At 38.0% G+C, this 26012-nt stretch overlaps 1 protein-coding gene across 1 annotated transcript; it reads right to left on the reverse strand.

Moving 5' to 3' along the window:
- Nucleotides 1–23115: 23115 nt before the first annotated feature.
- Nucleotides 23116–25449, reverse strand: LOC147641984 (putative xyloglucan galactosyltransferase GT20). The gene has a single exon (XM_086822322.1). It carries the CDS (start codon nucleotides 25279–25281, stop codon nucleotides 23422–23424), a length of 1860 nt encoding a protein of 619 aa, XP_086678448.1. The 5' UTR covers nucleotides 25282–25449; the 3' UTR covers nucleotides 23116–23421.
- Nucleotides 25450–26012: the final 563 nt, after the last annotated feature.

The raw sequence follows: 26012 nt of genomic DNA on the forward strand, positions 1-26012 counted from the left end.
CTCCTCGCATTTTGTTGCAAATTCTCCATTTCTATTGACATCCAGCCATTTGGAAAATGTAAAGCACCCTCCTCGCATTTTGTTGCAAACTTCTAGGTCCTATTGATATCCATCTCCAATCAAATCCTAGGGTGCTGTACCAGATTCCTGGGTAGTAAGATTCAAGAATTCTATGGATGGAAGATATATATATCAAAAAACATTGAAAAGAATATAGATCTCTGACCTTTCTTTTCCTTTTCCATGCTGTGTCGGAGTTGCACTGGTGTTTCTTCTACTCTCTTCCAAACTTGAGCTGCAACCTAGGTAACCTGGAGATCTGGCATAGTGGTAGTCTTCTTCAGGCAGGTTGCAGTCTGGATGGAGTGTGTTGGGTAGAAAGGGATCAGAGGGGGAAGGAAAAGGATGATGAAAGGGTGCTGGCAGGGATGAAAGACGGGGAGACAAGAGTGTTTATGGATCTGATTATGAAATCATGATTGGCACAAGTTCCAAGGCAAAAAGTGCCATTCACACGTGCCAAGTTTCAAACTCCAAGAGATCTGGGTCCCATCCACACGTGTGAAAAAACGACTCCATTCCACACGTGTGGTATTTATTAGCTGCTTTATTTCTATTTTGCATTAATCTTCTCCCTCCTGTTTAATCTCTCCTATCTAGGCTGTAAGATTCCTCCCCAGCCTCTCAAGATATCTAGCATCTTCCCCTGTAATCAATCCCCTCTTCAGAAATATAAAAGATCTTGTCTCTACCTGTTTTGACATAGAGAGAGAAAATATTCTAGAGAGAGAATATTTAGATTTTGAATATTTTTAGATAAAAAAATTTCTCATAATATTAAAATGAATTCCCCTGAAACAAAAATTCAAAAAGAACTTTCCAATGTGCAATTGGAATTAATTGGAAATGGGTATAAAGGACCTTAGCCTAAGGGTCTAGATTTTCAGAAAATTTTGGATTATGGTCCAATTAAGGTTCTTGTGGGCCAATAGGATCAATCCATGTGTGGGGAGGAGATAAATCCAATTTGTAAAAGAAGATACCAAAAAATGAGTAAATGCTCACATAAGATGAAGAGTTGACTATGTACAAGGTTTATTAGTAAGAAACTGTGTGATGAGTATTATCAAAAATATGAGATATTTTGGGTATAATGATTCCATTTTGACACATATGTAAGGAAGGGGAGTCCCTTAAAGGAGGTGCATACTTTACATGCTTGAATGAGTTTTAAACTCAAAAATATTGTGATATTTTTATCTCTTCTCTCTCTTGAACCAAACCAAATCAAAATGGAACCGAACCGAATAAAAAAGGAACCAAACTAGGTCCAAATTCAACCAAACTAAAATCTAGAAAATTCTAGAAATCAGTTAGCTTTGGTTAGAGCTTTATTTCCTTAATGATAAGCTTTATCCTTCAAAATAAATTGAGATTTATCAGTCATAGAAGCGGAGCTATGGTAAAATTTTTATAAATAACATAAAATAATTTCATTCAAAGCATGAAAAGAGGACTTCCTACCATATTCTAAGAATTATCATCCTAGATTAATTGAAAGAATTTTATTGTAATCATGGAGAAATTGATTTTTATGTTAAGCATAATTGATGATTATTTTATTGTAAAAGTGTTACTTTTATCATAATTGGATTTCATGCATAGAGGTATGCATAAAAGATTATTATATTAATGTAAAAGTGTTACTTTTATCATATTTGGATTTCATGCATAGAGGTATGCATAAAAGATTATTATATTAATGTAAAAGTGTTACTTTTATCATATTTGGATTTCATGCATAGAGGTATGCATAAAAGATTATTATTTTAATGTAAAAGTGTTACTTTTATCATATTTGGATTTCATGCATAGAGGTATGCATAAAAGATTATTATTTTAATATAAAAGTGTTACTTTTATCATAATTGGATTTCATGCATAGAGGTATGCATAGAAGATTATTATATTAATATAAAAGTGTTACTTTTATCATATTTGGATTTCGTGCATAGAGGTATGCAGCATAAAAGATTATTATTTTAATGTAAAAGTGTTACTTTTATCATATTTGGATTTCATGCATAGAGGTATGCATAACAGATTCTTATTTTAATATAAAAGTGTTACTTTTATCATATTTGGATTTCATGCATAGAGGTATGCATAAAAGATTATTATTTTAATGTAAAAGTGTTACTTTTATCATAATTGGATTTCGTGCATAGAGGTATGCATAAAAGATTATTATATTAATGTAAAAGTGTTACTTTTATCATATTTGGATTTCATGCATAGAGGTATGCATAAAAGATTATTATTTTAATATAAAAGTGTTACTTTTATCATATTTGGATTTCATGCATAGAGGTATGCATAAAAGATTATTATATTAATGTAAAAGTGTTACTTTTATCATATTTGGATTTCATGCATAGAGGTATGCATAAAAGATTATTATTTTAATATAAAAGTGTTACTTTTATCAGATTTGGATTTCATGCATAGAGGTATGCATAAAAGTTGATTATTTTATTATAAAAGTGTTAACTTTTATCAGATTTGGATTTCATGCATAGAGGTATGCATAAAAGTTGATTATTTTATTATAAAAGTGTTACTTTTATCATATTTGAATTTCATGCATAGAGGTATACATAAAAGTTGGTTATTTTATTGTAAAAGTGTTACTTTTATCATATTGGATTTCATGCATAGAGGTATGCATAAAAGATATTCTTTTTATACTAAAAGTGTGATTTTCATCATAAATGGATTTTATGCATAACTTAGATGCATAAGAGAAATTCTTTTATTCTAAAAGTGTAATTCCTACCAAATTGAATTTATGCATAGGAAGATGCATAAAAGAATGGATTTTTAATTCAAAAGTGTTATTCTCATCCAAATTGAATTTATGCATATGAAGATGCATAAAAGATTGATTTTTATTTCGAAAGTGTTAGTCTCCTTAAATGGAATTTATGCATAAATAAATGTGTAGAGAAATCTTATATCAAATATAAGAATTCTCTTGTATTCTATAAATAGATATGAGATGTGATAGGATGTGATAAGAGGTGTATGAGATGTGATAAGATGTGATTAGATGCGTATGGGAAGCGATAGGATGTGATAAGAGGTGTATGAGATGTGATAAGATGCATATGGAAAGTGATAGGATGTGATAAGAGGTGTATGAGATGTGATAAGATGTGATAAGATGCGTATGGGAAGCGATAAGATGTGATAAGAGGTGTATGAGATGTGATAAGATGCATATGGAAAGTGATAGGATGTGATAAGAGGTATATGAGATGTGATAAGATGTGATAAGATGTGTATGAGAAGTGATAGGATGTGATAGGATGTGATAAGATGTGTATGAGATATGATAAGATATGATAAGAGGTGTATGAGATGTGATAGGATGTGCTAAGTTGAGTTAGGATGTGATAAGATGTGTATGGGATGAGGTAAGAAGTGTATGTGATGGGATAAGATGTATATGGGTTGTGATAGGGCGAGAATGGATGTGATGTAAAAGAATAGATGTGAAGGCGTATGTGGTTATATGAATGGGAATGTGGAAATCGATGTATGAATGGGAATGTGAAAATGGATGTATGAATGTAAATGTGGATGTGGATGTATGAATGAATGTGGGTATGGGTGTAGATACGGATGTGGATGTGAATAAGGACGTGAAAATGGATGTATGCATGTAGATGTGGATGTATGCATGTGAAAGTGGAAGTGGATGTGGATGTATGGGTGTAGATACAGATGTGGATATATGTATGTGGAGGTGGATGTATGGATGAGGATATGGATGTGTATGTATGAATGCAGATATGGGATTGGATGTATGATGTGGATGTACGAACATGGATGTGTATGTAGAATAATGAATGTGAATGTGTATGTGAAATAATGTGTCGTCGACATGAGTGAATGGATGAGAATGAGTACACATATGAATGGAATGTGGAATAAGTAATGTGGACTGAGGAGTGTGGACTGAGGAGGAATAATGTGGAAAGACGAGAGTTCGATATAGAAACTGTATTTTGTGACGTGTTTGTAAATGACTATTTTATGTCAAGAATGCTGGGGAAGCATTCTGACCGTCTTATGGATTAAGGTCATGGAGACCTAACTGATAAAGTTGCAATGGTTGACGGAGAGTCAATGGAGGACGTCTCGCGTAGCAAGGTCGACCGAGGTCTTGACCAGCCTCGGTTCGATTTAAATGGTGAGCTTCCGGTACGGTGGATGAGGGACCAAGGAAGCGGCCTATGAGTGAAGCGCTAGGTGACCTGCGAAGGATCCTAGAGGGTGCTGACCATACGGTGCTCGGGCTCTGGGTCGCCGAAGATACCCACACGTGCGTCGTGGAAGATATTGGAACAAGGAGTAAGAGTTGTTTTCTGAAACCGGGCATGGATCTGGTTGAGTGACCTTGCTGGTCCTCAACAAATGAGTCCATGGCTCTCTTATATGGATCTGACTCCGTTTGTGTATTCTAAAAGTGTTATTTTCATTCTATGCATAGAAAGATACATATTGGAAATATTTTTATCATAAAAGTGTTACTTTCATCAATATTGATTTTTATGCATAAAGTGATGCATACAAGATTTTTTTAAATAAAAGTGTTACTTTCATCAATATTGATTTTTATGCATAAAGTGATGCATAAAATATTTTTTTATTATAAAAGTGTTACTTTCATCAATATTGATTTTTATGCATAAAAGAGTTTTTTTAATAAAAGTGTTACTTTCATCAATATTGATTTTTATGCATAAAGTGATGCATAAAAGATTTTTTTTATTATAAAAGTGTTACTTTCATCAATATTGATTTTTATGCATAAAGTGATGCATAAAAGAATTTTTTTATTATAAAATTATTACTTTCATCAATATTAAATTTTTATGCATAAAGTGATGCATAAAAGATAATTTTTTATTATAAAAGTGTTACTTATATCAAAATTGATTTTCATGCATAAAATGATGCATAAAAGAAATTTTTTATTATAAAAGTGTTACTTTCACCAATATTGATTTTTATGCATAAAGTGATGCAAAAAAGAATTTTTTTAATTATAAAAGTGTTACTTTTATCAAAGATGATTTTATGCATAAATGATTTTTATATCAAAATCAGAGTTCTCTTTAATTTTATGTTTAATTTTCATGAATAATTGATAATTGAATAAGTAAATTCTCTGTGAGAGAAAAATTCTATAGTTTCATATTCACTCGGATGATAATGAGAAAACTCAAAAAAAACTATCAAAGTGGGAATTTCAAATAAATGATTAATTTATTCTTCATAGAAATTCGTGTTAGTTTAGAAATTAGTTAAGCAAATATTCAATGAATGAAATTCAAAAAAAATAGAAATTGAAATATCACCCCTTTTAAGAAAGATGGTTCAGGAAGAATCTTACCAGACTTAAATCTTGAATCAGGCTGTTTCAAGGAAAAACGATGTGACCAGTTCAGAAAAAATACACTCAAATCACCCACCAAATTTGAAACTAAGTTGAGACCTTTGATTTTGATCTAAGGATCAAGGTTACATAATTCAAGGGATTCTATTTGGAATTCAGACCTACGATCTAGAAGTCTTGGATACGGATTTAAGATATGCTCATTGTATTCAAAAGAAAATCAAAACTGAAAACTTGCATAGAAACCCTGTTTTCTTAAAGGACAGTCTTATGCCAGAATGCTGGAGGGAGCATTTTTTTTTTTTAAAGGGAAGTTCAGTTACAACAGCTGGCGGCGGGGAGTGTTCAAAGGAGGATGGCTCATGCGACAAAAACCTGCCCAGGTCTTGACCAGTCTCGGTATGGTGAAAAATGGTGTGCTTCCCCGATACGATGGGCGAGGGCCGACGAAGCGGTCCCTAAGTGAAGTGCCAAGACACCTAAGGAGGATCCTGGAGGGTTTTGACCATGCGATGCACGGGCTCACGGTGCTTAGGATACCCATGCGTATATCGTAGAAGATATATATGTATGATGACGAAAAAAATTATTGTAATCTGTAACTAGATCTCGTTGCTGACCAACTGGTCTCGAGTGACGGAGAGTCCAGAGTGATACCTATTTTTGAGAAACAAGGAACTAGATGAAAATTTTGAGTTATGATATCTGTAATCATTAACTGTTTGTTCAATGGATCATTTTATAAGTTCAAGTTTTAAAGAGGAGTGTGTGCGTATCTGTTTTCTAAAGCTAAAGTTAAGAAAGGCATTCAATTATGGGTGAGTGAGTCATTGTTTGGTTCTACCAATTCTAGTGGTAGGGTGGTGGCTAACCCATGGGTCGGATGGGGTTAGACTGGAATCAGTAGAGTTTTAATAATGAAATTAAACAATAGGAATACGCTTAGAACTCGAATAGTTAAATAATAACCTGAAGACTTCTCAAATGAATAGATTAACGGTTGTGCCTAATCTTGAATTAGAAAAAAAGCGTTGATTTCTTCAAGTCAAGTCAGTGATAGTTTTCCTTCTATCGGGTTTACTCAGGTGAATGATATTCAGTATCTTGACCTCGTTAGAAAAATTTGTTAAGAAAATAAAAATAACGGAATCGTCCCTGTTTTTCGGGCATGGAAAATTTTTTCGGTTTCGGTTTTAGGAATGACCACCAGTTTAGTCTCATGCCTGGACATTTGAGGGCGAGGCCCCGAGTGGGAAACCCTGCCCTGCACAAGAGGTAGTTGCTTCTACTCTGCCAGCAATTGGGAATCCGGTGCGCGGAGGGGGCAGTGGGATCTCACAGGCTGTTATCAGAGCGCTGTTGTAAATTTACAAAATAGCATTAAAAATTACATAAAATTTCAAAATAAATCTGGGAAATAATGGTTTCACTTGTTAAGTTTATGTTTGAAATGAACTTCAAAAATTCAAAACTCATAAATTGAACTAATTTTTTTTTTAAAGATGGATACCCCAAATCTATCAGGCATTCCTGGACTCTCCCAGAGTCAGGATATATTAGCCTTTGCATTTGAGCATCTCATCAACTCCGCTACGACCCGAGTAAGCAGAGTGAGACTCGCACGTCATTTTGAGAGTCTTTACTTTCTTGATCCTGTAGAGCGATGTCGGTATATGTGGTTCTCTGGAGGACGATGTATTAATATCAATACCAATCAGCGTCAAAGACTCAGGCAAAATATTTCCTTAGCCATGATCTTGATAAGGCTAGGGGTTGTTCATTATGTACAACTCTTTAATCATTCACCCAGGAATTTTAGAATTTCTTGTCGAGTTTTTAGGCTTCTTAGCCGCTTTATCCCTAGAAGTAGAATTATAGCACCTCCTCTTTCAGTGATAAATCATGTTTATCATGGCATGTCTCCTTTGCAGTTTCGCTTCTTTATGCGTACGGGATTGAGGCAGTGACTTTGGAGCCGTGATGCTCTATGTATATATCTCAAACTTTTGATAATAAACGATGTTTTGCAAAAAAATTCCAAATTGTTTTCATGATTGTGAGTATGGTTAATAAAATTATCAGAGTAAATCTTGTTTCAAGAAATATGATGAAATAATTATCTGTTTAAAGAATAAATCGTAAAAATTAAATAATCATAAATCTGTTGTGTCAAAGTTAAAAGTTGATGAAAATCTCGTTTTGTCAGAATCATGAGGCGTGCGGCCCGTGCAAGGTAACCGGATCCTCTAACCGATGAGGAAGAGTTAGATCCGGATGTTCGAAAAGCCTTGCACAAATCCCAACCTGGTCCCTTCAAGGGTGAAGGGGAGCAGTTAGGTGAAGTTGTGGAAAAGTGGATTGAGGCAATGGAAGTAGTGGAAAAGTGGATTGAGACAATGGAAGAATACTTTGATGTAACTGGCTATAACTGGCTATGGAAGAATACTTTGATGTAATTGGCTGTATAACTGGCTATGGAAGAATACTTTGATGTAACTGGCTATAACTGGCTGCTGTAAAACTGGCTATAACTGGCTATAACGAGAGAAGCAAGATGGCTCTTGCTAGATTAAAAATTGTAACTGGCTATAACTGGCTGTATAACTAGCTATAACTGGCTACAAAAGAAGCAAGATGGCTCTCGCTAGGTTAAAAATTGTGGAAACAGCCAGGGTCGCATGGAGGAACCATTGCGAGACAAACCGTCTTGACAGAAATACCCAAACCTAGTCAAATCTTAAAGCATACCTTAGGAAAAGGTTCTGTCCTCCTCCGAGCTTCCTGGAAACCAAAATGAATGAATTCTTGGAATTGAAGCAGGATAGCCGGACAACTGAGAAGAGTACCATCAGGCCTTTGCCCTTCTCCTCAAATATTCCCCACAATTGGATGAAGAGCAGATGATGGCCAAATTCATTCGAGGAATGAACGAGCCATTGGACACCTTAGTGAAGAATGCCAAACCTGTCTCAATGGCCGAAGCTATAAGAATGGTAAAGGACTTTGCCAAAGCCTTTGTTGTTAAGATTCCGCCAAAGCCTGCACCCTCTAACTTTAAAAGATTCCAAACCCCGAGAAGTACTTCAAACTTTCCATCCCCAACAAAGAGGCAACAAGGCCCAAATCAGAATCAAGATACTGGGAGATTCAGAAGTGAAGGAAGACCCTTCCCATAGAATACTTTCTTAGGAGCCCCACCTCTTTCAAGGATGCAAAGGGATGAGCTCAGAAGTGAGAACCAGTGTTTTGGATGTCAGGGTTTTGGTCACCAACTGAAAGACTGCCCGACTCCTGCCATGTCAAGGGGACAGGGAAGTCAAGGACCGAGAGTGTAGAGACCAACCCCTTTGTATCAGTCAAATCAGGGTCTATCTCGCCAAAATCAAGGCAATCCCAGGAGAACTCCAGCTGAGCCATCTGCCTCTGTTCAGAGTAGTCTCAGAACTCCTTCCCAGAACTAGGGTAACCAAAGAGAAAGAGTTCCGCCCTAGTCTGCAGTAGCAGCCAAAGCAGTCACAATAGCAGAAGTAGCGGAAGAGGAAAGAGGACATATTTATGCAGCAATTGAAAACCAAGGGCCAAATCGTCAATTCTCTATCATCCATACTCCAGCTGAGTATCAGGGTAAGCCTTTTAAGCTTTTGATTGATTCAGGCAGTACTCATTCATTTATTTTCCCAGGATGCTTGCATAAGCTAGTCTTAGAACAAAAATCAGGGAAACCTATGCAAGTTGAATTGGCCAGTGGGAAGATTCTTTTCACTCACCTTGAGACAGATCATCGTATTCAGTTCAATCTAGATGGTAATGTAACTGCTGCCAGTTCAGAGTCTTACCTTTGGGAGTTTTCGATGGAATCCTTGGAATGGATTGGCTCCACAAAAATCAAGCTGACATACACTGTCACAATGGAACCATTTCCTTCCGCCATGACCTTCACGGGAACAAAGTTCAAGGAACTTGAATTTTTGGATCCCCAGATCTGCAATTTTAGTAAAAGCTTCTAGATTACTGAAAGGACTTAGAAAGAAGCAACTCATTTATGTACACAAAGTTAAAGGCTAAAGAACCAGAATTATTAAGTGAATATGATGATTTATTCCCAGCAGAGCTAACTGAGATGCCTCCAATTCAGGAAGTAGATCATGTGATAGAATTGACCCCCGGAGCTCAGCCAGTAGCCCAACGCACGTACAAAATGCCAGTTCTTGAAGCCATCAAACTCAAGGAACATCTTAGACAACTGTTAGAACAAGTGTTTGTAAGACCAAGTGTTTCACCTTGGGGAGCACCAGTTCTCTTTCAGAAAAAGAAGGATGTAACGTTAAGACTCTGTGTGGATTACAGAGGTCTCAACCAGCTGATAGTTAAGAATAAATATCCTATCCCCAGAATTGATGAGCTTCTGTACAGGCTAAATGGAGCCCAGATCTTCACAAAGATAGATCTCAAATCAGGGTATTACCAGATCAAGATATCCCAAAGACAGCCATCAATACTACTCGCTATGGGCATTATGAATTCACTGTCATGACGTTTGGATTGACAAATGCCTCAGCTACATTTAATCGCCTAATGTAGGACATTCTCAGAGAATACTTGGATGATTTTATTCTTGTTTTCTTTGATGATATTCTCATTTACTCAAAGAATGCATCTGACCATGAAGCTCATGTCCGAAAAGTTTTTGAGATTCTAAGGAAGCACCAACTCTTTGCAAAAAAGAGCAAATGCACTTTCTCTACCAACCATGTTGAATACTTGGGCTTTCTGGTATCCAAAGACAGGATTTCTCCAGATTCCGCTAAAGTTCAAGCAATCATAGATTGGCCTGAACCAAAGACAGTGAAAGAAGTCAGAGGATTCTTGGGACGAACTGGTTGGTATAGAATTTTTATACCTGAGTATGCTCTCATAGCTTCCCCCTGACTAATCTTCTCAAGAAGAATATCCCGTTTCAATGGTCTACCAGGTGCCAGAGTGCTTTTGATAAGCTGAAGACTGCCTTGGTAACTAATCCCGTTTTGAAGTTGCCAGATTTCTCTCTACCCTTTGAGGTAAGCTGAAGACCGCCTTGGTAACCAATCCCGTTTTGAAGTTGCCAGATTTCTCTCTACCCTTTGAGGTAGTAACTGCTGATGCCAGTGGTTTTGCCCTGGGAGAGGTGCACTCATGCAGGAAGGTCATGCAGTGGCCTATGAATCCCGAAAACTCAGAACACATGAGAGGAATTATGCTTTCCACGACCTGGAACTACTTTCAGTTTTCTATGCTCTGAAAGTTGTGGAGACATTACCTACTGGGTCAAAGATTCACTTTGATGTGACAAATCATCAGAGCTTAAAGTGGATCTTCACTCAGAAGGATCTCAACATGCGCCAAAGAGGGTGGATGTAGACCCTGCAAGAATTTGATTTTTAAATCAAGTACCGCTCAAATAGAGAAAATGTGGTAGTAGATGCCCTCAGTAGAAAAGCCTCCTTGCTTGCAATTACTGTAGTGTCAAATCCTTTGATTAATGAAGCAAGAGAGAAGATCATGCAGGATAGATTCTTTGGCCCTATTGCTACACTACTTATGAAGGAAAGCATAACTCCACAGGAGTTGAACCGAGTTCAAGGGTACAGCCTGGATGATGGAATTATGTATTATAATCACAGGCTATGCATTCCCAATGTGAGGGGACTAAGGGTCAAATTTTGAATGAAGCCCATGAGACAGCCTTATTGCAGGACATCCAGGTTTCATCAAGACCTACATGTCTGTAAAGAAAAGCTTTTTTTGGCCTGGTCTAAAAAAGGATGTACTTAATCATGTACGTTAATGTCTGACATGTCAGAAAGGATGTACTTAATCATGTACGTTAATGTCTGACATGTCAGAAAGTTAAAGTCGAGAGAGTAAAAATGCCTGGGAAGTTACATCCACCATTAGACATATGAAGTGAGAATGTATCAGTATGGATTTTATTACTGGATTACCTTCAGTGCAATCAGGTTACAACTCCACCTTTGTGGTAGTTGATAGACTAACCAAAGTTGCCCATCTGATTCCAGTAAAAGAAACCTACACTGCAGTGGATGTGGCCAGAGTGTTTCTCAAAGAAATCTTCAGATTGAATGGCCTACCCAGAAGAATAATAAGTGATCGAGATCCTAAATTCACGTCAAGATTTTGGACTGCATTTTTCAAAGCAGTAGGAACTTTCTTGGATCTCAGCACAGCTTACCACCCCGCGATCGACGGTCAAACAAAAAGGGTAAACCAAGTAAGATATTCTTCAGTCATGCAATGTGGTAGGGAACCCAAGAAATGGCTAAGCTATCTGCACCTAGTCGAGTTTGCCTACAATGATTCTTATCACCGAAGTATCGGGATGAGCCCTTTCAAAGCTCTGTATGGACAAGAACGCTTAACTCCATTAACTTGGTCCAACCCATTGATTAGGAGCGAGATGTCTAGACAGATGCTTGACGACATGGAGCAGTAGATGCAGTCAATTCGCAAAGATATAAAAGCTGCCAAGGATAGACAAAAGCAGTATGCAGATAAGAAGAGGACAAACAAAAAATTCAAAGAAGTAGATATGGTCTTCATTCGAGTACGCCCCACAAGAAGTTCTCTATCTCTTGGGAAGTACAAGAAGTTATCCCCCAGGTATTGTGGGCCATATTTGATTACAAAGAAAGTAGGTGACTTAGCCTATGAGCTTCTTCTACCTCCTCATCTCAAAGTACATAATATATTTCATGTCAGCCTACTTAAAAAGTATATACCAAGCCCGAATCATATGCTTGATGTGATGAAATCTTAACTTCTTCAACCCAAGGGCAGATGGAACTCCAACCTGAATAAATCCTTGATGTTCGAGAGAAGGTTCTCAGGAACAGAATTCTGAGAGAATTATTGGTCAAATGGAAGTTCTATCCTTTTGAAGATGCCACCTGGGAGAAAGAAGCTGAATTGTTGCGGGATTACCCCCAGTTTGCGAGATGAGGACATCTCGCGTTTTTCAAGTGGAAGAGAGTGTAAGATTCCTCCCCAGCCCTCAAGATGTCCAGTATCTTCCCCTGTAATCAATCCCCTCTTCAGAATAATAAAAGATCTTGTTTCTACCTAGAGAGAGAAAATATTCTAGAGAGAGGTTATTTAGTTTTTAGATATTTTTGGATGGAAAAATATCTCTTCTTATTAAAATAAATTCCCCCGAAACAGAAGTTCAAAAAGAATTTCAGAAGATGCATTAGAAATAAAATCTATTTAAAAGGCCTTAGCCTAAGGGTCCAAATTTTCTGAAAATTTTAGATTAAGGTTCCTATGGACCAAGAAGATTAATCCAAATGTAGGGAAGAGATAAATTGAAAAATAAAAGAAAACCCCCCCAAAAAAATGAGTTAATGTTCACATAAGATGAAGAGTAGACTAAGGACCAAGGAAAATAGTTAAAAAACTGATTTTTGACACCTCAGGATAGGGATTCCCCCTCATGAAGTAGGCGCCAAGTCAATATTAGATGAAATGGGAAAAATCCCATTCCCATTAAAAACATGGGCAAAAGCTTTTATCAAAACCCCCTCATATGGCATATCATTGGAAAGCGCTTGAGGAGTAGAATCTCGATCTTTGATCTTCGACAAAGTTGGAGTTTGTATGTTTAAGATATCGTAAGAACAAGATTAAAGTGTCATTCCCAAAATGCAAGATTTTTTCCATTTTATCTAATATTGAATTCGCCTTTTTCTCATCATTGCTTTTCAATTTTGAATCATTAAAATTAGATATTTCATCTCTCCTCTCTCCTAATTCAAAACTGGATCCAAAAAATGAACTAAACTGACCCAAAAATGGTCAAAGACCAAACTAATCTCAAAAATTCTAGAATCAGTTTGCTTAGTTAGAGGCTCATTTTTTCCTATAAATAGAAGCCTCCCCCTTTGTAGAAGCTTTATAGTGTTTTATGCACTGTTACTCTACTCCTCCCAAAAGCCAAAAACATTGAATTTATTGATAATTCATTTGTTTTTGACTAATTCCTCTACAAAGAATTGGTGGCCACTCTTGATCCAAGCAAGAGTAGAACCAAAATCCCTCAATCCCTCAAGCCAAAGGAAAGCTCACAAAACTCCATGTAAGCTAGAAATTCTACTTTTTTTAATTCTATTCTATGGTTTTCTGATTTCTTGTTTTTTTTAATGTGAAATTGGATATTATGCCTTGATGGAAAGGCTTCCCCCTTCTCTTCATTGAATTTAGCACTTCTTTATCCAAGATGTGTAATCAAATAAATAGAGTTAAACTTTTCATATTGTTTACTCTTAAAAAAATGAGAATTGATTAGATTAGAGTGCTAAATTCAACTTGGGGTAAATTCTAAGTAGATTTAGAATGTAAAAATTAAAAAATGGACAGCCATTCAAAGGAGGTTATGGCAAAATTTTCTTAATTTTAAGGAAATAAGTTTTATCTTTATGTTATTCAAAAAGCGTAATCCCCTCCGTTTGTGTATTCTAAAAGTGTTATTTTCATTCTATGTTATTCAAAAAGAGTAATCCCCTCCGTATGTGTATTCTAAAAGTGTTACTTTCATCAATATTGATATTTATGCATAAAGTGATGCATAAAAGATTTTTTTAATAAAAGTGTTACTTTCATCAATATTGATTTTTATGCATAAAAGAATTTTTTATATAAAAGTGTTACTTTCATCAATATTGATTTTTATGCATAAAGTGATGCATAAAAGAATTTTTTTAATAAAAGTGTTACTTTCATCAATATTGATTTTTATGCATAAAGTGATGCTTTAAAGAATTTTTTTTATTATAAAAGTGTTACTTTCATCAATATTGATTTTTATGCATAAAGTGATGCATAAAAGAATTTTTTTACTATAAAAGTGTTACTTTCATCAATATTTATTTTATGCATAAAGTGATGCATAAAAGAATATTTTAATTATAAAAGTGTTACTTTCATCAATATTGATTTTTATGCATAAAGTGATGCAGAAAAGAAATTTTTTTATTATAAAAGTGTTACTTTCATCAAAATTGTATTTTATGCATAAAATGATGCACAAAAGATTTTTTTAATTATAAAAGTGTTACTTTCACCAATATTGATTTTTATGCATAAAGTGATGCATAAAAGATTTTTTTTATTATAAAAGTGTTACTTTCATCAAAATTGATTTTATGCATAAATGATTTTTATATCAAAATTAGAGTTCTCTTTAATTCTATGTTTAATTTCCATGAATAATTGATAAATGAATAAGTAAATACTCTGTGAGAGAAAAATTCTATCGTTTCATATTCACTCGGATGGTAATGAGAGAAAACTCAGAAAAAAAAACTATCAAAGTCAGAATTTCAGATAAATGATTAATTTATTCTTCATAGGAATTCGTGATTAGTTTAGAAATCAGTTAAGTAAATATTCAATGAATGAAATTCAAAAAAAAATAGAAATTGAAATATCACCCCTTTTGAGAAAGATGTTTCAGGAAGAACCTTACCAGACTCAAATCCTGAATCAGGCTATGACCAAGACCAAACTCCTTCGTCAGTTTCAAGGAAAGACAATGTGACCAGTTCAGAAAAAATACACTCAAATCACCCACCGAATCTGAAACTAAGTTGAGACCCTTTGATTTTGATCTGAGGATCAAGGTTACAAAATTCAAGGAATTCTGTTTAGAATTCAGACCTGTGATCTAGAAGTCTTGGATATGGATTTAAGATATACTCATTGTATTCAAAAGGAATTCTGTTTGGAATTCAGACCTACGATCTAGAAGTCTTGGATACGGATTTAAGATATACTCATTGTATTCAAAAGAAAATCAAAATTGAAAACTTGCATAGAAACCCTATTTTCTTAAAGGACTGTCTTACGCCAGAATGTTGGTGGTGGGAGCATTTGGTATATGTGTTTTTCTAAGGGAAGTTCGGTTGCAACAGCTGGCGAGGAGTGTTCAAAGGGGACGGCTCACGCGACAAAAACCTGCCACCACCAGCCTCGGTATGGTAAAAAATGGTGTGCTTCCGCCGGTACGATGGGCAAGGGCCGACGAAGCGGTCCAAGGGCCGACGAAGCGGTCCCTGAGTGAAGTGCTAGGACACCTAAGGAGGATCCTCGAGGATTCTGACCAGGCGATGCACGGGCTCGCTGTGCTTAGGACACCCATGCATATGTCGTGGAAGATATATATGTATGATGATGAAAAAGTTTATTGTAATCTGTTACTCGATCTCGTTTGCTGACCAGTTGGTCTCGACGGAGAGTCCAGAGTGATACCTATTTTTGAGAAACAAGGAACTGGATGGAAATTTTGAGTTATGATATCTGTGATCAATGATTGTTTGTTCAATGGATCATTTTATAAGTTCAAGTTTTAAAGAGGAGTGTGTGCGTATCTGTTTTCTAAAGCTAAAGTTGAGAAAGGCATTCAATTATGGGTGGGTGAGTCATTGTTTGGTTCTACCGATTCCAGTGGTAGGGTGGTGGCTAACCCATGGGCCGGATGGGGTTAGGCTAACCTGAAGACTTCTCAAATGAATAGATCAACGGTTGTGCCTGATCTTGAATTAGGAAAAAAGCGTTGATTTCTTCAAGTCAAGTCAGTGACAGTTTTCCTTCTATCGGGTTTACTCAAGTGAAGGATATTCAGTATCTTGACCTCGTTAGAAAAATTCATTAAGAAATTAAAAATGGCAGAATCGTCCCCGTTTTTCGGGCATGGGAAATTTTCCCGGTTTCGGTTTTCAGAATGACCACTAGCTTAGTCTCGTGCCTGGACATTAGAGGGGACGCCCCGAGTGGGAAACCCTGCCCCGCGCAAGAGGGAGCTACTTCTGGTGCTACCCAGCAATCTGGAATCCGGTGCGTGGAGGGGGCAGTGGGATCTCTCAAACTCTTTAATATATCCTACATATAAACTGTCCTTGATTTCTTGGATGCCACCTTCATAAGTATCCACATCACTTCAGACAACTCATAGACTTCTTAATCATCATCAACTTCAAGAACACTAATTCTGCTCTATAAGACTTGCAAACTTGCCCGATTTGGGCTTTATGTTACTTCATGAGACAAACATATGCTAGCTCAATAGTTGTTGACTTTGCAGCTCAGCATTCGTATATTTTTGTTATAGATCCCAAATCTATTGTTGTATTTGCACCTTGTCCTGGTTGGCCTGTGAGTGACAGATCTTTGGCCTGGAGCTTAATGATATTGCGAAAATGGACCTGTTCTGCCTCCAGAGTTTGCACCCTTTGTTGGACGACAGAGAGGTTTTGCAGATCTTCTTTTGCTTTTCGCTGTAGCTCCTCTTTTGTTGAATCTAGACCAGTCTAAAGGACTATCTTCTAAGCATTTAAAGCAACTAGCATTATAACTATCTATTCGGCACACTGGAAGGCATATCAGCAGAGCAGGCAGCTTATAGCATTACTGGGTTCACTTCCTCCACAATGTTTCCTCCACAGTGTCTGAAAAAGAAGGAACCGATTCGGAGCTCCTATGAGTATCAATTGGATCTGGAGGTGCAGGTCCTTTGTCAGATTCCTTCCAAGGTTGATCTTCTAGAGTTTCCATTGGAACTTCCTCTAGCACAGGGTTTTGTTGATTTTTCTTATTTCCTTTATGCATGTGAAAACATCTGAGGGCACCACCAGCAATAGTACTAGGACTTTGAATTTCCTCCACAACTCTCTGATGCATAAACTAAATATACAGACCGATCTTGGTCTTGGAATTGGCCCAATGCTTCAGAGTTAGCTTTCAGTTGTTGCTAAAATAAGATGTGTGCTAATGGCACCGAGTTGCCTACAGAAGCATAAAGATACAAGCCGATGTCACTTTTAGACATGTATGTAACTTTATAAGTCAAAAAAATCATCTCAATTAAAAATCTGAAGTGTAGCTTGTCCTGAGTCTCTTTGTGGTTATTCAGCTTGTACTCCTTGGTCGTACCCTTGGAGCTGAAGTAGAACTCTGTATCCTCATTTGGCAGATGGCACATCCACGACCCCTTCCAAAGGCAACCTAAAGATTTAAGAAACATATTCTCTGTAGTAAATAGGGTATTTCTTTGAGCTTTCTTGATTATGATGTTCTTCTATATCTCTAGCCACATCGAGAGTTTTTCTTCTTTCCAGACTCTCGGATAGTATCATTCTACCTTAATGGACTTGCCTTTACCAGGGTTTTCTCCCCCATCTAAGTGAAACATACTTTAAATATACCAGTTGAATAATGAATAATGAATAAAGTATAACTATTTAGCGGATTCTAACCAATGGTTAATAATGTATTTGTGGACCCCATCCTCACTCTTACAAAGTTTGGTCACTATCGGAGTACATTTGGTTGCAATGTGGAGAAAAAGTTCCTCTAAAAAACAAATAGAGACCAAAAGAGATAAAACATTAGGTGAGAGAAAAAGAGATGTTTAGATAAGTTTGTACATGTGTGCATGTGAATGTTTGTTTGTATTATGTAGGTGCATGTGAGTGTTAGTGTGTGTGTGTGTGTGTGTGTGTGTGTGTGTGTGTGTGTGTGCGTGTGTGAATATTTGTGTGCATGTGTGCCTTAGAGAGAGAGAGAGAGACAAAGAGAGAGAAATGTTCGTGTGTGTGAATGTTTATTTGCCTTCTTGGGGGGGGGGAGAGAGAGAGAGAGAGAGAGAGAAATGATACACTTCTATATGGAACTAAAAGGGGATGACATATAAATATAAGAGAATAATGCATAGGAAAAATCATAAAACTATAACATAAGGGTGCTAGCCCAGCTACTCTATGCTTAGATGCCAAACAACAGTAAAAAAAACATTATATAATGACAACAAAAGTAATTGCTAGCCTAGGTACTCTAGGTTTAGTCACTGTCACTATCCAAATCTAGTCAATATCTAAACTGATCTTGCTCCGCCCCAAGGAAACTCTATGACACGTTGGGCAATAGTAGAATCCTGACGTGGAGACTGCACCTTGGGTGCACATGGTAGTATGTCTGTTTGCACCACCTTAAGAGCCCTATGGGCCTCTATGTCTTGTGATGCCCATAGTCTGGCCTATCTCTCTAGCCAAAGAGTGAAGTCAGCATGCACACGTGTCTCCCATTCCACACGTGTAACCTACTCTCAAGTGTCATGACTCTATGTTGATAAGTCTGGGAAAATGTGCCACTAGGTCTAGCACCACCAACACGCTCAATTGTTGTGGGCCTACTCTCCTCTAGAAAAGCCTATAGCTACTTGAACTCTATCTCAGTTCAAGTAGCCAATTGTTGTGGGCCTACTCTCCTCTAGAAAAGCCTATAGCTACTTGAACTCTATCTCAGTTCACTCCAACCTTGTTGGCTCCTCAAAGCCCTCCAGGAGGGTCTCAATGCCTGACTCACGAGTAATGGCCAGCAAGTCCTCTTGTGTCATGTGAGAGACCGGCCCCGCCATATTTGTGGATTGATCTCCCATGTGCCTAGGAAAAGATCGTTAATACCCCAAACTCAATAGGTAGCTTGATCGATGTCATATCTATAGACTGGGCATCTAGCCCGTCCACCTGGAAGGAGATGCAAGAGAGGTGGTAGAAGTGACCACATCCTAGTGTGTATGCACCTAGCATCGAGGGGCTAAAAACAAACTAAGCACTCTCCCTCTCATAGAATAGGACCTCTTCAGCAAATGGTAGTCATGCTAGGATCTCCGATGGAGGCCGAGGATATACGAAAAGATAAGGGTCACTAACGGACTCCTTGACTACAAGCAATCTGTCGAGACTACTGAAAAAAATGGCGCCTTGGCTATGTGGTGCCTCGTGCCCTCCTCATATAGCCTTTGTCTTTGCTCTCCCATCTGTGCTCTCATCTACTACTCCATCTCCAACCTCATATGCTCGACCTGTATAGTCAGTCTCTGCACTACCTCTAATAATGTTGGCTCTATAGTATAATGTGTAGGTGGTGTCTACATGAAAGAGAAAACACGAATAAGATATATAGAAAAAATGCATGAGAAATTAACATATATGTAAGTAAACTAATTAAAGATAGGTAACAACCTCACTATAAGTGTTGTCTATGAAAATAACCGCACCACCTGCTGGATGCTCTCTATAGACCAAGCCATACTTGACCCCAATCTGTGTTTCAAGAGCCTTAAACAGTCAGAAGTGACACAAAGTTCGGGTCTTCCTCAACAACTCAAAGGGTCGAGGGGATCGTGGCCTACCCTGCTCACCTAAGCGACCCCTACCCGCACCACCTCAGGACGAGCAATACTATAGTCCACCTCCAGTTCCAATACAAACTCCACATATAATACTTTGCAAAGTATAAGGGAATCTGACGATGATGCGACATCCTCCCATAAGCAGCTACATATTGGCTATGGATATGTGCTACCGTGGTTGGGTGGGAGCACCTGGAAATAAGAAGCGGTTTCCCAACCACAGGACAAACTCCTTGGCCATATCTAAATAGATCTAAAACAGAATCCCTAATGCCAAGGAGCTTGTCCACCTTGCGGCGGTAGGACAAGCCACATGAAACTTTAATGGTATGCTAGCTTTGTAGCCACTCATCTATAGAAATGATACTACCTAGGCTGTGTAAGGAGGACAACATCACCTCTAGGTCCACCATGATGCGCAAGCTAGATAGTAGCCACATGGCTATTGTTGTAGCCACACGAAACTTTAATGATATGCTACCTTTGTAGCCACTCGTCTACAACAACGATGCTACCTAGGCTGTGTAAGGAGGAGGACACCACCTCTAGGTCTAGCATTATGTGCAAGGTAGATGGTGTGTCTGTCACCCTGCACTCGCACGGATTGTCGATAGCTTACGGTGAATCGCGGCTGTGAGGTCCTCAATGGACTTGTGTAAGTCCTCAATGGACTTGTGTAAGTCCATGATAAAAGAGGATGATGTGAGGCCACCCTAATGAAAACCCTAACCTAGGTGTGGAAGGGATCAAAATGTCTAATGGAGATTAGGAAAAACCTAACCTAGGTGTGGAAGGGATCAAAATGTCTAATGGAGATTAGGAAAAACCTAATAGAGATTAGTTGAATGATTATGTGAAAAGCTAATGTAGATTAGCGAGAGAGGGAGAGAGCTCTAAGAGTAAACAATGAGAAGGAGGGCGAAAAAAGATGGAGATTAGGGAAGACATAATGAAGATTAGGGTGAATGATTATGTGAAAAGCTAATGTAGATTAAGGAGACAAGGAGCTCTAAGAGTGAACAATGAACAGTCAGAAGGAGGGGGGGAAATTAGGGCTTTTATATCCCAGTTGAGTCAAGGTTAGGGTTTGAGACAAGGAACATGTGGCATTCCACAATTGGTTGTCGTATAACTCGACCGAGTTCCATAAAATCCACGAAAAAAAAAACTAAATGTACGCGTGTCAATTATCAAATGGTTATCCACGTAACAAGGTCGAGTTCTGTGAAAAGACTAAATAATTTGGATTCGGCAACATGGCACACATGGCGACCATTCAATGGATATTTACATAACCCGATGGAGTTACATGGAAATTATATATATATTTTTAAAAATACCTATCACGAATTAAAAAACATGTGTCCATCATGAGTTGGGTACCCACGTAACTCGACCGAGTTACGTGGAAAATTGTTTTTTTTGGATTTTTTGCTTTCCTTTGCAACACCGTGGCATTGAGCTGCACACGTGTCCATCATCGGCGGTTGGGTATACACATAACTCGGTCAAGTTAAGTAAATAATTATTCTTTTTTTGGATTTATTCTTTTCTTTGTAACATCATTGAGTTGCACACATCTACGTAGCTCAATCTAGTTACATGAAAAAATGAAAATTTGCTTTTTTCCAATTTTTTTCTTTCCTTCGCAAAAGTTGAAATAAAAAAACACTTATCTATCATAGATTGGGTACCCACATAACTCGATGGAGTTATGTGGAAAATTAAAAATTTATTTTTTTTGGAATTTTTTCTTTTCCTTTGTAACGTTGTCAAGCTACACACGGGTCCATCATCCATGTAACTCGATTGAGTTACATGAAAAATTAAAATTTTGATTTTTTTGAGAATTTTTTGATTCGCAAAACGTGGTCGAGTTGCACGCATGTCCATCATTGGTTGGGTATTCCTGTAACTCGGTCGAGTTACGCGGATTTTATTTTTTGTTTTTTTATTTTTTTCTTTCTTTACATAGTCATCGCTCGCGAGGTGCATGCTTAATGTACATGAATGCCATGGTTTATGCTCGGGGGGTTCACCTCAAAAAATGTTAGTGTACCACGTGAGTTCAACAGGAGGGGTTTTTTAATTAGATACATTGAGAAAAATTAACACGATTACATTAACATGAGGGTTTTTTTAATTCCACTTTAGAAAAAAATCATTTAGTTCATAAGTAAAGAGGGGTTGTTTTATTGAGGGAAAATTTTTAGTCGAGGGGTTTTTTTAATACCTCTTGAACACAGGTGATACCTAGGATTTTCTAGTAGTGCACCCCCCGAGGGTTTATGTAGTAACTCGGTCGAGTTACATATTGGACATCCATGTAAGAGCTTGTATATTGATCGAGTTCGATGTTGGGTGTCCACTAGGTAACTCGATCGATTTTACATGAATGTCCACCTCCTACCTCGATCGACCATACATGGATGTCCATTATATAACTCGGTCGAGGTACATAGTATCTTGTGGATGTCCACCACGTAACTCCATCGAGTTACGTGGTCATCGGTTTTATTCCAAGTGGTGGGTTTAGTAACTCGACCAAGTTACCTCCCGAGTGTCTAGTGACTGCCACTTGGGGGATGATTCGACTAGAAGTATAACTTGATTGACCTACCTCAAGGGTGCCCCTGACCTACCTTGAGAAGGGATCAAGTTACGTGGTCATCGGTAGTATTCCAGGTGGTAGGTTTAGTAACTCGATCGAGTTACCTCCTCCCGAGTGTCTAGTGACTGCCACTTGGGATGATGCGACTTGAAGTATAACTCGATTGACCTACCTCAAGGGTGTCCCATCCACATGACACGATCCCAAAGTGAGGAGCCTTATTGTACAACCACTCATCTATTATATGCGGGGCTCATGGGGGATATTGCAAGTGGCCTGCATGGGCATTGGGCGTTGGGTAAAAGGTAGCATGCATAGACATTGGGCAAAAAATCGACCCATGTAGACGCTTCGTTCGATGAAAACTCTAACACATTGCTTTCTTCTACACTTATTTGTCTGCTTTCTTAGTCTCTTACACATGGTTTGAGATAAAAAAAATTGGTAATTAATATATAGCAAGCCTAGCTGATAAGGTAGGTGGAAACTAGATTTGGTTTTCCATGCTCCCTCCATGAGTATCTCCTTCTCTCTCTCCGTGGGCGCACTCACCCAGCTTTTTTTTTTTTCTACGGTTCACGCTCCGTTCAACCAACTAATTAATTAAAAAAGTTATTTAGCAACTATAATAATACTACTAACTCGGATATATTAACTGGAATTAAAGAAGATAACGAAGTTACGCCAGGAAAGAATTTGAACTTTAGACAGAAATTCGATGACGCATGCGGGCTTGATTTCATATAATTCATCAATGGAGCACATAGCAATTAAACAATCAGATCTATCGGTTCCGAAAATCTTTCAACCAATAGCTGGAGATCAGAGAGCAGAGAAATAGATAAATTTTTGATGGATCGAAATTCAAGGATCGCCTTCCATGCTATTTTATTTAATTAATTGTTGATCCAATCCTGCACGCCAGTTGCCAGCGTGAGGAAACCATAATTATGATCGCATCATCAATTAGCTTGGATTACCGATGATGATGCTTCAAAAAGAAAAAGAAATAAGAGCTTGCGTTGATACATGCATGTAGTGTACAAAGAGCCCACTAACAGAAAGTTGACGCCCCCACTAATTATAAGAGTTGAGGCTATATGGTAATTAGGCCGCTGCAAAACTGTTGTTAAGCCTGTGGTATACCCTGGAAAACAAGCTTCGTAGAGAGATTAGAAATGCATCTTCCACCTCCCTGAGCCTCGCACCAGGCTTAGCATAGACTAACCCTGGCATAATATCATAGATAATCCTAAGCCTGATCTCCTCTCTCACACTCTTAGGTATCTTCCGGAGCTCTTCAATCACATTAATCTTTCCTTCTCTCACATCATTAGCAGGAAAATAGACCGAGTATGATGTTGGGTCTGCAGGTAGGTGCCATGGGTACTGATAGTAGGCACTGTAAGGATCAAAGAGCACAGGAATGCACCCTGCTATGAGAGAGTCGAAGATGGACCGTCTTGTAGGACTGTCACCTGGGGGTTGCAAACAAAATTCTGAGTGGATAAAGAGCTGCATTGTAGTGTTGGGTTGCAAGCATGCATTTGCAGTGCATTGCAAGAAGTAGCAAGATGAATCTTTAGATCCATTAATGCTGTTTACACATTGATTGATCAAGTGAGACCTTATGCTCTCAGTCTGCTGCGGGCGGGGTTGACCGGCGAAGCTCACAAGATGCCTCCTCTTGGCCCCATCGATGTGTCCTTGCCATGCCCTTAAGTCCCTGTCATGCCTTGGATGGAAGAAGGTTGGATGGGGAACCCCCACATCATGCTCATGCCATGGTTGCCTCTCTATCATCAGCTTGGTGAGATTCTGCATCTCCTCCTGCAACAACAATCTGCTGCCCCACCCATTGTCATTCTTCCATCGGCGAAAATCCCATGAAATCTTGCCCAACACAAGAACATGATCAGCCCCATTGTTCTTAACCCATGTGGGCTGCCCTTTCAACCAACTTATGAGCTCCAACCCCAGCTCATCTCTCTGTGAATTGCTCACATTTTCCACAAAATGCCATCTCAGCACATCAAGCCCTCCATAGTAGGGTATGTAGAAGAGGTTGGCATGTTGTGGGTTTGCAACCAAACATGGGTATTGCTTCAACCTCTCATGGAAGATGATCTCTAATGAGTATTGATGGGTCTGATACCAATGGCCTTCTGGGACTAGAATTTCTTCTGACCCCTCCACTTGTGATGGATGATCTTCTATCACTTTGCCCATGCCAGAGTTTGATAGGTAGTCACACATGTTTGACCATGGGATCAACTGATGGCATTGGTAGAGCAAATCCGCGTTGAACTTCGTCGGGAGGTCGTAGATGAACACCCTTTTGCCTTCACATGATGGGTTTCTCCCTGTGCCAACATCTGACTTGATCAAGTAAGCGTCATCGTGATAGGATGCAGTCCTTCTCAGGTCTTCCATTAGCTTTATCACCTCCTCTGCTGCAACTTGTTCTGCGGTTTTGGAGATCTGTTGCTGGTGATGATTCTCATTTGAAGCCTCTTGGGTTACCAGATTTGAATTAGGTTTTTCTTCATTTGCCTGATAATCAGCTGCACCAGCACTTGCTGATGGATTATCATCAGCTTTGTTGTCACCATTGCTTTTCATAATATCTATCAAAGGCTTAGCAGGTACTGTATTGTAGCTCTTCCAGTTGCCATATGATCCTTCGAGCTTTAGTGGCAAGCGGTGAAAATGAGTGTCTGTGAACCCATTTGATTGTACATGGAAATCATTGGCTTTGAACTGGGCCATGCAATCTGCATCCTCCTTGGAGAAAACCCTCAAGAGATTTGTAGACAAGGGACGTAGAACAGCAGATGCTGCCCAAAAACATAAAAGGATTGTAAGAAAGATTGGAGAGAGAAACACAAATTTTAGGAGAGCTTTTCCCAATGTCCACCCTGCTTTTCTTCCCATGTTGTGATCAATGTTGCTCTTCTTGGGGATCATCTTTGAATGTAATGTATGAGCTGACAATTATACTAGAAATTCGTCAATTGTTTATAATAACAAAATAATTAATCATCTTAAATGTAATTCTCTCCCCTTTCTCAACTTAAACTATGATTTGTATGCATGACCTAAGAGGGGACAATATTTTGTAGTAGTGCTACTACTATAGATGGGTCATTGAAATAGCCTCTAAAAAAACTGTGCTTTGGTTTTGATTTGTTGTGGGTAGACCTTTTCAAGCTTGTACTAATCTAAGTATGTGCTATGATCACATGGGAGATTAACTATGGAAGGTGGGTGAAGCTTCAACATGGAGAATTCAGTATTATGGCTATTTCTAACCTTCTCAATGGCTAAAGGTTATTGCTGCAAGCCAAAATCAAACTAGGGCAATTAAAAAGTTCTCTATTTTGGGTTGATAATAGGATTGGTTTGAGAAATTAAGGTACTTAAAATTGAGCGACAAATCTTCTGGTGGGTGATTAAAGGGGTGAAGGATTTATATATATATAAAAAGATGGGTTTTTTTGAAAATAAAAAAATGTGAAGATTTTTAGAAAAAGGAGAGTCAAATCAATGGTGGTTCTGGTTCACCAGTGACCATGCTGCAGAATAACATGACGGTGGATTGTGGTACACATTAATGCCAGCGGTTGATATGTCTCTCAAAAGAAAAATGCTACATAATTTTATTGCAGGCTTTGACATGCTGCAGGAGACTGCAACAA

Source organism: Cibotium barometz, chromosome 1, assembly GCF_041138505.1.
Source record: "Cibotium barometz isolate CiBa-2024 chromosome 1, ASM4113850v1, whole genome shotgun sequence".
Taxonomy (NCBI): Eukaryota; Viridiplantae; Streptophyta; class Polypodiopsida; order Cyatheales; family Cibotiaceae; genus Cibotium; species Cibotium barometz.